The sequence below is a fragment of the Canis lupus genome, chromosome 9 (assembly GCF_003254725.2).
Source record: "Canis lupus dingo isolate Sandy chromosome 9, ASM325472v2, whole genome shotgun sequence".
Lineage (NCBI taxonomy): Eukaryota > Metazoa > Chordata > Mammalia > Carnivora > Canidae > Canis > Canis lupus.
The window spans coordinates 47,099,910-47,114,173 of NC_064251.1; the positions used below are offsets into that span (position 1 = coordinate 47,099,910).

Sequence of the window (14,264 nt, forward strand, 5' to 3'; positions counted from 1 at the left end):
ATCAGTAGGGTATGCTTTTAAATAAATCAAACTTTAGGCTTTTATTTTTTTTAAGATTTATTTTATTTGAGGGAGAGAGAGAGGGGGAGTGAGCACAAGCAGGAGGAGCAAAGGGAGAGGGAGAGAGAATCTCAAGCAGACTCATGCTGAGCATGGAGCCCGACATAGGCCCTGATTGCATGACTCTGAGACCATGTCCCAAGCTGAAATCGAGAGTCAGCTGCTCAACCGACTGTGCCCCTAGCTGCCCTCCCCGCAAAGCTTTAGGTTTTAATGCAAGCACAGATATCCCCCATTTAAGCTAATGTCACCTGACAACATAGGATAACACACGACAGATAAGAGAGTAATTTGTAACTTGAGGAAATGTCTTATAAAGCATTGAAGGAAAGCTCCAAAGTACACCTAACATGGGACCTGACGTGAAAACTCTAAGCACATTCTTCTTAAGGGAGCATGCCTATTTTATAGACTATAACAAGACCCTTTTTTAGGAACACGAAACATGACAAGTGCTTGGAACAGAATATAGAACTATCCTCACAACTAAATTTTCAAGAAGAAAAATTTAACTCTGCACAAGAAAAAACCTCACTGGGCACTGACTTGCCACGGTGAATTAGTAGAAAGAAGGACAAATGAGATTTTGCCTGACCCTCATTCACATGTTTGAATGTAAACTGTACTCTAAACACCTGGCTTCTTGAAAAGCTCCTGCCAGACATCTTCAGTGCTCTTCATTTCCTGCTTCTAATGCTGAGGCAAGTGACGGGCACTTCCTGGGCATGCCGAGGGCAGGTGGGCAAGATCTCAAAGCCGTGTGGACCTGACATTCCTTTCTGCTAACTCATTGGAACCACTTGGTCATGGATGGTCATACAGCAACCGAGATTTCAGTACAGAGTCTCCCTGCCTCTGGCCAGGATGGAGATCTCAACTATTGGTTCACATCCAGGCAAAAAGAGCTATCACCCCGGCCTTTTTTGCTGGAGTTTGAAACCACAAGCAGCAATGGCCATACCCTCCAGCATCTACTGAAGTCTCCGCCAACATGGCTCAGGACTCAAGCAGGTTATGGTTCATTTGCCAGCTTGGGGAGGTCTGGTAGAAGGGAGTCTCTTTTCAGGATTGCTGATACACAGAACTGAGAAAGGAGGTCCGCATGTCATTACTATAAGCTTGATTCTATTAGTGTTTGGTCAGCGAGTCTGCCCAGAGGACAGAATGAGAGGCAGATAATAAGGAGTGGAAACCTGATAGAAGACAAATTTAGAGTTGTCATCCCAGGAAGAGATTGCTCAACAATAAAGTGGCTCCATACTTATTTCTCTATTCACAATTTACACAAGTACCACTTTTAACAATGGAGTCAAGAAAGCTAGATACCGTAAATGAAATGGTGTCTCTAAAGGTAAAGGAGCCTTGGTGATTTCTTGCTTTATACTTATTTTTCAATTACAACACAACTACTAACAGCATGAGTTCCCATTGGAGTGGTACACAACATTTCATTACTACTAGAAACCGTAGGAATGTTCCAGGAAAACAGACTATCATTTAGTGAAATGGAGTCTAGCCAAAACCCCAGGCTAACATCCAGATGTCTGTAGATCAGCTAAAAAAAACCTTTTAGCGGGTTTAGGCTCTCTAGTCACTAGTTTTAAGTCTTTTCTGGGAACTGGGAGTTTTTACGGGAGGGTAGTTAACTATCTGAAGAAAACCCAGGGATCCTACAATGAAGGCCCCAATGGGATGGGCGGCGAGTTCAATAAACAAGATTTCATCTTCTGTAGCTCCTGGATCTCGTCATTGCAAGGGCCATAGTGTACCATCAGAACCTTTTCTGCCCTCTCGACTGTGTTCAGTGCTTCTGGGATTGCAAACCTGAACCGAAGGAGGTAAAAGGGGTGAATCCACTCATTCAGTCAAGCAAACATTAATCAAGGGCCTAGTCTGACCCTGTGAAGAATACAAGATTATATAAGATCAGTTTGTCCTCTAGGATCTCACAGTCTAGATAGGTTAGATACTTTCACAAACACACTGTAAGGCAGAATTTGAAAACAGGAGAGAAAGAATAAAGATTCTAAGGTCTGGAGAAACAGGTAATTCTCAAAGTGTTCATCTGGGATTATCCTGCGGTTTACTCAGGAGTCTTCACCTTCAGGTAACCATGTCCACCCAGGACCTGACTCTGCAGCCCTGTTCCCTTTCTCTGACCAAATGCACAACCTCTATGTCTTCAGTCTCAGGTCCACAAACAATTCATAACCTTAGCATCAAGTTTCAAATACTGCCTCACGCCAAAGTGCACCAATGGCAGCTTTATCAAGGCTGGAAGGAAGTGTTCCATCTAGAAATAGGGCCTCCCAATGACCTCAGGTGCAAACATGGATGATATCAATCCTACTGGTCTTTCTTTTAAATCTTCAAAGCAGGGTTTCTCTGCCTTGACACTACTGACATTTTGGGCTGGGTCATTCTTAGCTGTGTGTGGGGGGCGCTGTCCTGTGCATTGCAGGATGTTTAACAGCATCTCTGGCCTCCACCCTGAATCATGACAACCAAAAAGGTCTCCAGACATTGCCAAATATCCTCCGGGGGGGAAATTACTCCTGGTTGAAAATGACTGCTTTAAAAGGAACTGGATGGGGGAAGGAAGAACCCCTGGAGTTGAAGGTGCTGAGAATGAGGGTGGTGAGGGAGGCGTGAGGAAGCAGAGGGCCGTGGAGAGCTGCTGTGATGCGGGTGGTAGGGCTGTGTGGCAACTTCTCCCTAGGAATGTCCTTCTGTGTTAAGAGCTTTCCCCATATCTCCCAGGAGGAAATTCTAAAGCTTTGAGTTTGTCAATGAAACAGAAGGAAAGGATCTCTCATAAAGGGGAAATAAAGAAGTTTCCACATGCTTAAAAGCATCATTGGAGAAAAATAATGCACAGAAGAGCCCAGTAGAAGACAGTGTGTGGCCTGGAGAGTGTTAGGAAACAAGAGAAAGACTTACCCATTGAAAAAGAGTTGGGCTAGTTTGAAGAGCTCATGGCCCACTTCAACACTGGATGGCCCATGGCGAACCTCAACCACTCGGAGACTCTTCTGTAGATGGGTAGCTGACTTTTGCCAGTCCCCTGCAAAGAAAGAAAAATCTGGTTCCAGAAAAGAACCACAGTCAACTGTGGATGAATGTTTTCAAGATGAGGAAAGCTCAGTGGAAGGAGAGAACAGCTTCAGTTAAAAGACTTAAGAGGTGACCGACCAGATGAGGCTGGGGTTATGATCAAATGCACAAGGCAAACTTGGTCTTCAGAGCAGAAAATGAAGACACATGCCATACCTAAGGCAGCGTAGGTCTGGGCCAGGGAATCCTCGATTTCTCCTACCATGCTGTGTTCTGCTGACAGGAAGCTCTCAGCATCATGCCGGCACTCCAGCAACAGCTGAACAGCTTGCTCTATCAATTCAAAAGAAGGTGGCCTCATTACTACATAAACCCAGTGCTAGAAACGAGAACCCAACTCTTAAATTCCACATTGACTGGGCTGAATGTGGACACCCCAGTTTGTGCTCTGCTGTGGAGAACCCATGTTTGTTCCCATAAAGCTGTTGTTCTCTTACATTTTCTTTCAATAGAAGGTGCTAGGTGAGGCCTCTCCACATTGACTCTAGGTTTCCAACTTTGAGTGGCCCATACTCCACTTATGATCATTATCTCTCTTGACTCAGAAGTCTAAGCTAAAGGTCAATTTTCACAAAGTAGGGTAAATCACATGACATCAAGGTCTAAGGTGGAGTTTGTGAGAACGTGGAGTTACACGACTCTCTCTGAAAAAAGCAGGATACTCCTGTCTATGTTCCACTGCTCTCTGGAAGAGATGAGATTCTGATGAGAGCAGAGAAACCTTGCTAGGAAATTAGGTCATTAGGCCCTGCAATTAAAAGAAATGACACTGAACTTCTGGATATGCACTAAGATCATGGATGTTAGAGATAAGCCTTTAGTCATCACGGGTACTTCAACTGAGCTCTCCAGTGCGTGAGAGAACAACAGCTTAAATCATCTGGTCCTTTTCAAGGATACCACACAAACTCACTAGTTAAAAAAAAAAAAAACAAAAAAACAAAAACAAAAACAAAAAAAACAAACAAACAAACAAACAAAAAAAAAACTCACTAGTTAGAGTTTGGTCTCAGTGGCCTGCATAGCCATCTTGTGGATGCCATGGGGATAAGTAAACGGAACTCTTCAATCAGCACTGAGTATCCCAGAATAAGTAAAAAGGAAGGGGCTGGAGAACCAAAGTAGGGGGCCAGTCTCACCTAGTTTACCACTTCTGAGAAGCTCCTGGGCAATCCCAACCTGCTGCTGGAGGTCCTGTAACTGAGAGGTGAGGTGATCCCTGCTGACCGATTCCGTACAGGACATGCTGCCACAGCTCAGGATGTCACCTCCCTGTGAAAATCAGGTTTGTCTTTACTCCTACACCAGAGTCACTTAGCAACACCGTGTGTGTTTTACATTAGAGGGTCACTCCCTATGGGCCAAAGAGATGCCTGTAACAATGCACCATAACCAAAGCCTGATTCAATTGGGTTTGATGGTAGCAACTCTAATGAAAGCAGGAAATGATCCCACCCTGAGATTTTTTTTTTTTTAAGATTTTATTTATTTATTCATGAGAGACACAGAGAGAGAGAGAGGCAGAGACACAGGCAGAGGCAGAAGTAGGCTCCATGCAGGGAGCCTGACGGGGGACTCAATCCCAGGTCCCCAGGGGATCCACTGAGCCACCTGGGCTGCCCGAGATTTAAATTTTTTTTAAGATTTATTTATTTATTTATTCATGATAGAGAGAGAGAGAGAGAGAGAGAGAGAGAGAGAGAGGCAGAGACACAGGAGGAGGGAGAAGCAGGCTCCATGCCGGAAGTCCGGTGTGGACTCGATCCTGGGACTCAGGACCGTGCCTCGGGCCAAAGGCAGGTGCCAAATCACTGAGCCACCCAGGGATCCCCGAGATTTAATTTTTTTAAATTAAAAATTAATTTTAATTAACCGCAGCACCCTGCGATCACGCTGTGAGCCAAAGGCAGATGCTCAACTGCTGAGCTACCCAGGTGTCCCAAGATTTAATTTCTTGCAACCAAAATTAAATTGGTATAGGTCACAGTTTCTTTCTGTCTCTATACCCCTCTCTTGTGTCTCTTTGGGTCTGGACCTTTGGATGACAGACATATTTCTAGTGGTTATGAAAAAAGCCCTAAGAGCATAGAGTTGTTGAATCACCCTATTATTATCAACTCTGTTGAGTCACCTAAAATTAATGTGACATTCTGTATCAATTATACTTCCATTAAGTTCCAAGAACTTCCAAAAAAAGCAAAAGCCAGGGGCAACTGGGTGGCATAGTCAGTTAAGCAAGTCCAACTCTCAGTTTTGGCTCAGGTTTTGATCTCAAGGTCATGGGACGGAGCCCTGTATCAAGCTCTGTGCTCAGCATGAAGTCTGCTGGAAATTATCGCCCTCTTCTTCAACCCTTCCTACTTGTGCTTTCTAAAATAAGTAAAACCTTAAAAAAAAAAAAAAAAGGCAAAAGCCATAAGAAAACCAATAGGAAGAGATGCCAGGTGAGCCCTCCCCACATTTGACCTTGAGTTTATAACTTCAGCTTTCCAACACAACCAGCTCTACACTTATAGTTCCCCTAAGAATACTGTATCCTCTGGCAGAGGAGAAAATCTTTGAGATGCACTTTTGCTGTATGTATGTATGTATGTATGTATGTATGTATGTATGTATGTATTTATTTATTTTAGGGAGGGGCAGAGGGAGAGAGAGAATTTTTTTTTTTAAAGATTTTATTTATTTATTCCTGAGAGACACAGAGAGAAGCAGAGACAGACAGAGGGAGAAGCAGGCTCCTCACAGGGAGCCCGATGTGGGACTCGATCCCTGGACCGGGATCATGCCCTGAGCCAAAGGCAGACACTCAACCACTGAGCCATCCAGGTGTCCCAAGAGAGAGAATCTTAAACAGGCTCCATGCCCAGCATGAAGCCTGACATGGGGCTCGATCTCATGACCTGAGATTATGACCCGAGCCAAAATCAAGAGTTGGATGCTTAACCAACTAAGCCACCTAGGGGCCCCACTTGCCAGTATCTACCCCCTCATTTGGCAATAGCAATATGATTTCTCCTGAGGATCCTCTCCTACCCTCCCATAGTCAGTGCTAGTCACTGAGCAAGTAAGCATGTGGTTTACATCAGACCCATTCTTCTGGGCCAACAGGCTGGAGTGAGTCTGGAGTGAGCCTGGAGTTTCCACCAGCCACAGGTATCAGATCAATGAAATGCAGTCCAATTTTTGCCCAGACTGCTGTTGGAGGAATGCCTGTCTTTATCCTCCTGGCCCAGGGGCTGTGAGGCTGGAGCTATAGGCAGCTATCTTGCCACCACCAGAAGGAAGTCTGAGGACTGGGCTAACAGAGAAAGTGGAGCTGAGGGAGGCAGAGAGAAACTGGGTCTTGGTGACATTATCTGAGCCCCAGATCAAGTTGTTACCTGAAGTACCCCTGTCCTGGGATGTTTTTTTTTTTTTCCCCAAAGATTGACTGATTGGTTGATTGATTGATTCATGAGAGACACGGGGCGGGGCGGGGGGGTGGGGGCAGAGACATAGGTAGAGGGAGAAGCAGGCTCCATGCAGGGAGCCTGATGTGGGAGTCGATCTTGGGACTCCAGGATCGCACCCTGGGCCAAAGGCAGGCGCTAAACCTCTAAGCCACCCAGAGATCCCTGTCCTGGGATCTTTTTTAGTGATTTACTTGAGCAAATAAATTCTCAGTCTTTCTTACTACTGCCCCTACCCCGACCAGTTTAGGTGGGATTTCCTATTATTTTCAGGAGACAGATGACTAAATCTAGCCTTTCCTATGGTTCCCCATGGAGGGATAACCTCTGTGTGGGCAAGATGCACTGAAGGGGAAGAGCCTGTTGCTGTCTCTCCTGAAGATTTATGGCCTTTGGGCTGGGTGACTGGCCTCCTGCCCCAGTGGAAAATAGAAGGGAGAAGAGAGATTCACCTGTAGGAGTGCTCCGCACTGGTTACAGCAGAATGCCTCCCACCGGGGCCTGGCAACGGCTCTGTGCTTCTCCTTCTGACATGCTGGGCAGCCACAATCAAAGAAATACTGAGACCTCAGTTTCTGCTGCCTGTCAGCAACACCCATCCTGCTGTAGTGAGGCCCTGCAGAGAGACCACACTTGGTCAATACTGAAGACACGAGAGAGTCGAGCACTACTTCTAAAACTTCAGCTTAGCGGAGGCAATTCTTCATCATGTGACAAGTACTTTTACTCAAACATTTGTGGCAATAGACGTAGACATAAGCTTCTGAGTTGCAAGGACAGGAAGGAAAAAAAAACCCCAAAGTTATTCTTAGTCCGGTTTTTGGAATAGGAAGTTTATGGATTTGAGCAGGAAGATACTGGATAGTTTAAACAGAACAGGGCCAAGGAAGGAGGCCAGGAGGCCTCTTTTTCTGGCCTAAGTATGCACTGCCTTCACCTGTCCAGGGGTTTGCTCATACTCATCTGCCCTGTCCTTTCCTGCCACAGAAGTGAGGACAGTAATGAGGAGGGAGGGCTCACCATAGCAGTGGAGGATCTCTTGCCCTTTCCCAATCTGCTGTGATGCCCGGATGGTGGCGACGGTGCTACTGAAGGACACACTGGTATTGGGGCTGCAGGAATGGTTCAGGAGGCTGACCACGGGGAAGATGCCTGTGGCAAGGCGGATCTGCCTGCTGTTGCAAACGTTGTTTTCTTTAGATCCTGAAAGTGCTAGAGGAAAAAGGAAAAATGTGTCAGGACATTCATCTTGGCCTTACCATCCATTCCTCAGAAGATGAGCTGGGCACCTGGGCCTGAAGCCCATCTGAGTCAGAGCTCCACAGCCGGATTCAATACACATCAAATGGAACATGACTCACAGCAAACGCTTGTCCCCAGGAAGCAAAGCGAATGAACACATGAAAAGTCCACTGGAATCCTGGAATCCAACCATTGTATCTCAATATCAGAAAAAATCCAAAGATTAGAATTTATAAAACAAAATAAAAATAAAAAAGGAACTATCGGTCGGGAGCCTTCCAGACAGACAGTTTCATAATGTTCACCAGGACATAGAAACCAGAATACCTGCTGAGGTTATTTCCCAAAGACTTCTATAGTTGAATCTGCTTTTGTTTAACTGGCTATTCAATAGAACAAGTAATCTAATTAGTATACCAAAATAAACAGGTTTACAATATATTTTTAAAAATCATATTCCTTATGCTTACCTGTTCATTCTGCAGTCTGTCCCAACTTTGTGGGAAAACTGCCAGCATTTAGTTCTCATTGAAAAAAACCTTTCTGGGGGCGCTTGGGTGGTTCAGTCAGTTAAGTATCTGCCTTTGGCTCAGGTCTTGATCCCACGATTCTGCTTCTCCCTCCTCCTCTGCCCTTGCCCCATTTGTGCGCTCTCTCTCAAAAATAAATAAAATCCTTGGTGGTGGTGGTGGTGGGGGGATGGGGGATGGACAAGCCTCTCTGGAGAAGTTCTATTCAAGATAGTCTCATGTCCCAAACAATCTCTTCTTTGAAACACTATTAACCAGCAATTTACATGATTGAAAATTAGGAAGGAAGAGAAAGGCCTCTAAACAGTGAGGCTATTTCTTTTTTTTTTTTTTTTTTAATTTTTTATTTATTTATGATAGTCACACACACAGAGAGAGAGAGAGAGAGAGAGAGAGAGAGAGGCAGAGACACAGGCAGAGGGAGAAGCAGGCTCCATGCACCGGGAGCCTGACATGGGATTCGATCCTGGGTCTCCAGGATCGCGCCCTGGGCCAAAGGCAGGCGCTAAACCGCTGCGCCACCCAGGGATCCCAGTGAGGCTATTTCTACCACAACACTCTCACGCTTATATTTGTTATGTGAGTTCCTTATACTCTCATGCAGTCTTATTTGCTCTTATTTTAGCCACAGTTATAACTGGCTTGGTTTTCCAGTTTCTCAGCCCACAGCAGTCCGGAAACAGAGAACTAGTAAGAGGCAGGTTTTCTGACAATGGCAGAAGAGACAGGGTGACAGACAGGAGAGGGAAGTAGAAAACTTGTATAAGAGTAACAGCCTCAGGGGAAACAAAAAAGACTAGTATCACTCAAGCTTTACACTGTAACATTTCCCTTAACTGGAGGTTCCTAGACTGATGGCATATCTACTGGGTTTTGTAATAACCATACATATCTCAGGAATAATGCGTGCACAAGATAGATAACCTTGGGCATCCAGAAAGGCTTAAAGTGTGTTTAGTAGCCTTGGTGTAAACATGAGGAAATTGTATATTTTCAACAAAACTGGTTGAAATATGAAAGATGCTGGTACTTCAAAGGGAAACTTTCAGTTTTCTGGATAAATGAAAAATGTTCAGCTAATTGTGATATCACTGTGTATGCCAGGAATCTCAACACACCAACCACCAAAGAAATGAAGTAGTCTACAAATGTAATGAATAAAGAAAGTATCATGAACCACCATGTGAAAATGTTCTAGAAAGGAAAACATTAAATACAGGAATAATGTCATCTCTCTGCAGACAATTCTATTATCTGTTGCTATGGAGGACAAGAATAGGACAAGTAAATAAAATTCACAGGGAATCCAAATGACTCAATTTTAGTCAACAGCCCTGCAAATTGTACTGAAATCTTTCATCAGAGCCTCACTTAGGTATTCAGCAGATTTTAGCCTCTCCTCCTTTTTCCCCTGTCCAATGCCTACCTTCTGGTATATGTGCTAATGAGCAGTGAAAATGCTAAAAGGTAGGCAGCAGGAAGGAGCAGTACAGGGCATGAACAGTTTGTAGTCTGAATAATCAGCCTCTGCATAATTAAGAAGTTGACTTGCATTCCCAACTACTGATAACTGGAAAGCTATATTAAAACATTTGCTAAAAGTTTCCCAGAAAAATTATCACAATACAGTGAGTAATGTCAGCTTCGTGAATTATTTATAGATTATTCTCTAACATAAGTAGGCCCAGGAACTGAGTGGGGTGAATATTTATGTCAGAGTTGAGTTTCTCTCCAATTATTTCTAAAAATTAAGTATTGACTTAAAAATTATCCAATATTTTGCATTAGTCATCTGTTAACAGAGATAATGGAAAGTGAGAATATATAAGGACCTTACCAATCAAATTTAATATGTGACATTTTGTGTATAAAGCAAAAACACAAACAAAGAGGGAGTGATTATTTTACTAAAAGTGTACTTTGGCAATACCCCCTAGTGCATTTAAAATGGATTCAAGGGGGGCACCTGGGAGTCCTAAGTGGTTAAGTGTCTGACTCTTGATTTCAGCTCAGGTCATGATCTTGGGGTCGTGAGACTGGGCCTTCTTGGGCTCCAAACTCAGCGGAGTCTGCTCTGCTTCTTCCTTCATGTCTTTCTCTCTCTCAAATAAACAAATAAATAAATAAATCTTTTTTCCCCTAAGATTTTATTTATTTATTCATGAGAGACACAGAGAGAAAGAGAGAGAGAGACGCAGAGACACAGGCAGAGGGAGAAGCAGGCTCCACGCAGGGAGCCTGATGTGGGACTCGATCCCAGGACTCCAGGACTCCAGCCCACACGTGGACTGAAGGCGGCACTAAACCGCTGAGCCACCTGAGTCACCCAGGCTTTCCTAAATAAATAAATCTTAAAAAAAAATTTAAAAATGAGATTCAAGTACAGAAAAAAAATTCAATCACAATACTTTCAGAATATACTTATTCTGGTAGATACTTTATGATGTAAGAAATTTGTGTGTATGTCATACAAATAATCAAGGACACAAACTGGAGGTAGATTCCTTGGTTGTTGAAGAGTGAAAGCAAAGGGCACTGAATTGATCTGAACCTATGTGGAATCTCATTAAGCCTTGTAATGACTCCAGATACATCTCAAACCTGCCATTCCCTCTGAGATAGAACCACACATACCACAGTCTAGAATATCATCAATGGCCAGTTCTGTGCCTTAAGATTAGTATCAAAGACAGGTGTCTGGGCAGCCTGGGTGGCTCAGCGGTTTAGCGTCGCCTTCTGCCCGGGGTGTGATCCTGGGGACCCAGGATCGAGTCCCACATCGGGCTCCTTGCATGGAGCCTGCTTCTCCCTCTGCCTGTGTCTCTGCCTCTCTCTCTGTGTGTCTCTCATGAATAAATAAACAAAATCTTAAAAAAAAAACAAAAAACAAAGACAGGTGTCTGAGGGACTCTGATTAAATAGGATTTATGCAAAGATAATACCATACATTTTCATAGGTTTTGGTCAAAGTCTATCCTAGTTAATGCTTTTTTTTTTTTTTTTATCCTAGTTAATGCTTGAATCCTTCTGTGCTGCTAATGAAAGACCTGCTAATCAAATTCCATAGGAACATTAACTGGGAGGTTTTGGAACTCCAAAGAAATAATAAAAAGGGATTTAATAAGATTAGAAATATGAGCAGACTAAATCAAAATCAGATTGGATTCAAACCTGAAAGTGAACATTGCTGGTGGGTGTATAACTAGTGCAACTTCCCTGGAGGGCAATTTTACAAATGTCCTCCAGGTATCAAACGCTTTAAAAATGTTCATATAGGGCAGCCCTGGTGGCCCAGCAGTTTAGCGCTGCCTTCAGCCCGGGGTGTGATCCTGGAGACCCAGGATCGAGTCCCACGTCAGGCTCCCTGCAGGGAGCCTGCTTCTCCCTCTGCCTGTGTCTCTGCCTCTCTCTGTCTGTCATGAATAAATAAATAAAATCTTAAAAAAAATGTTTATACAGAGGCTCCTACGTGGCTCAGCCAATTGGGCTTCCGACTCTAGATTTTGGCTCAGGTCACTATTTTGGGGTGTGAGATTAAGCCATGAGTAGTGGGGAGTCTGCTTGTGATTCTTTCCCTCTGTTCCTCCCCCTACTTGTGTGCCCGCCCCGCTTTCTCTACGGTGAATAAATAAATCTTTAAAAACAAACAAAATAACTATTTCATTTGCTTACAATGCTCTGTGCCAGCAAATCTGCCCATTGTTCAATTACACATGTTTTCTGCTGGTCTTGCCCGGAATTATTCATATGATTGCATTCATCGGGCACATGGTCTTTTACCCTCATGAAGGCAAGGCTAAAAACAAAAGGAAGGCTAACCTAGACTTGTTCATATGGCCACACGTCATCATTCCAAGAAAATGACATGGAAGCTACAAGGCCTCTCAAAACTTAGACTCAAAAGTCACATAAGGTCACTTCCACTGCATTCCACGGGTCAAAGTCAGTCACAGGGCTGGCCCAGATTCAGGGGCAAAGGAAACAGACTTTATTTCTTGATTGGGGAGAAAAAGCAAGTAAAGTTGCAAAAGGGCAAACATACAGGGGTGGGTGAAATTGTTCAGGTAATCTTTGCAAACAATTTTCTCCAGAAGCCTGGAGGTTCATCCAGTCCTTTCATTATCCATATGGACATACTGAGTGACATTTCTCTGACTTTGGTGGTAGCAACATCTTTCTAGACATGTCTCCTGAGGCAAGGGAAACAAAAACAAAAATAAACTATTGGGACTACCTCAAAATAAAAAGCTTTTGTACAGCAAAGTAAATAGCCAACCTTCTTAAATGGGAGAAGATATCTGTAAATGACATGTCTGATAAAGGTCAGTATTCAAAATATATATGAAGAACTGATACAATTCAACACCTAAAAACCAAATAATGCAATTAATAAATAAGCAGAACAGACATTTCTCCAAAGAAGACATACAAATGGCCAACAAACACATGAAAAGATGCTCAACATCACTCATTATCAGGGAAATGCAAATCAAAACCTCATACCTGTCAGAATGGCTATAATAAAAAGACCAGCAGGAATAATGTTGGCGAGGATGTGGAGAAAAAGGAACCCTCATGCACTGTTGGTAGGAATGCAAACTGGTGCAGCCACCGTGGAAGACAGTTGGGAGGTTCCTCAAAAAACTAAAAATAGAACCACCTTCTGATCCAGTAATCACCCTACTGGGTATTTACCCATAGTAATTCCTTAATATGGAATTTCATATTTCTTTATATGAAAACATTAACTATGCACCCCTGTGTTCACTGCAGCATTATTTACAACAGCCAAACCATGGAAACAGCCCAAATGTCCACTGATAGATGAATGGATAAAGAAGATGTGGTATATATACACAATGCAGTATTATTTAGCCTTAAAAAGAATGGAGCAAGAGAATATAATGGCAAACAAAATAAGCTTGTCAGAGAGAGACAAACACCATATGATTTCACTCATATGTGGAATTTAAGAAATAAATGAGCAAAGAAAAAGAGACACACCAAGAAACAGTTTTTTTTTTTTAAGATTTTATTTAGGGTTGCCTGGGTGGCTCAGCGGTTGAGCATCTGCCTTCAGCCCAGGGCATGATTCTGGAGTTGTGGGATCGAGTCCCACATTGGGCTCCCTGCATGGAGCTTGCTTCTCTCTCTGCCTGTGTCTCTGCCTCTCTCTCTCTTTCTCTCTGTGTCTCTCATGAATAAATAAATAAAATCTAAAAAAAAAAAAGGTTTTATTTATTTATTCATGAAAGATACACAGGGAGAGGCAGGCTCCCTGCTGGAAGCCTGATGCAGGACTCGATCCCAGGACCATGACCCAAGCCAAAGGCAGATGCTCAGCCACTGAGCCACTCAGGTGCCCCCTCAAGAAACAGATTCTTTTTTTTTTTTTTTTTTTTTTTTTATTTATTTATGATAGTCACAGAGAGAGGGAGAGAAAGAGAGACAGGCAGAGGGAGAAGCAGGCTCCATGCACCGGGAGCCCGATGTGGGACTCGATCCCGGGTCTCCAGGATCGCGCCCTGGGCCAAAGGCAGGCGCCAAACCGCTGCGCCACCCAGGGATCCCAAGAAACAGATTCTTAACTATGGAGAACAAACTGATGGCTACCAGAGGGGAGGTGGGTGGGGGCGAGGGGAGGTGAGGAAGGGAATGGAGAAAATATTGTACACCTGAAACTAATAGAACACTGTTAACTCCATTGGAATTTTTTAAAAAGTATACAAAAAAAAAAAGTATACTAAGTGAGACACACGGAAAGGTTAAGTAATCTGATTCTTACAGAGGGTTAGTGGTTAGAGTCAGTGGAGTGCAAACCCAGATCTATGGCTTCCCAGTCCCGTATTGATTGGGGAGGATCCTTCAA

At 43.6% G+C, this 14,264-nt stretch overlaps 1 protein-coding gene across 5 annotated transcripts in view; it reads right to left on the minus strand.

The window, feature by feature from the left end:
- Positions 1–39: 39 nt before the first annotated feature.
- SMYD4 (SET and MYND domain containing 4) overlaps positions 40–14,264 on the minus strand; it is a 55,817-nt gene continuing 41,592 nt past the window's right edge. For all 5 annotated transcript variants that reach the window (XM_049114877.1, XM_025476140.3, XM_025476141.3 and 2 more), the window contains exons 6-11: positions 7,644–7,835; positions 7,076–7,239; positions 4,314–4,446; positions 3,331–3,447; positions 3,001–3,124; positions 40–1,884 (exon numbers count right to left, since the gene is read on the minus strand). In XM_049114877.1, coding sequence (XP_048970834.1) covers positions 1,731–1,884; positions 3,001–3,124; positions 3,331–3,447; positions 4,314–4,446; positions 7,076–7,239; positions 7,644–7,835 — 884 coding nt within the window. In that variant the 3' untranslated portion in view covers positions 40–1,730. The remainder of the gene's footprint in view (positions 1,885–3,000; positions 3,125–3,330; positions 3,448–4,313; positions 4,447–7,075; positions 7,240–7,643; positions 7,836–14,264) is intronic.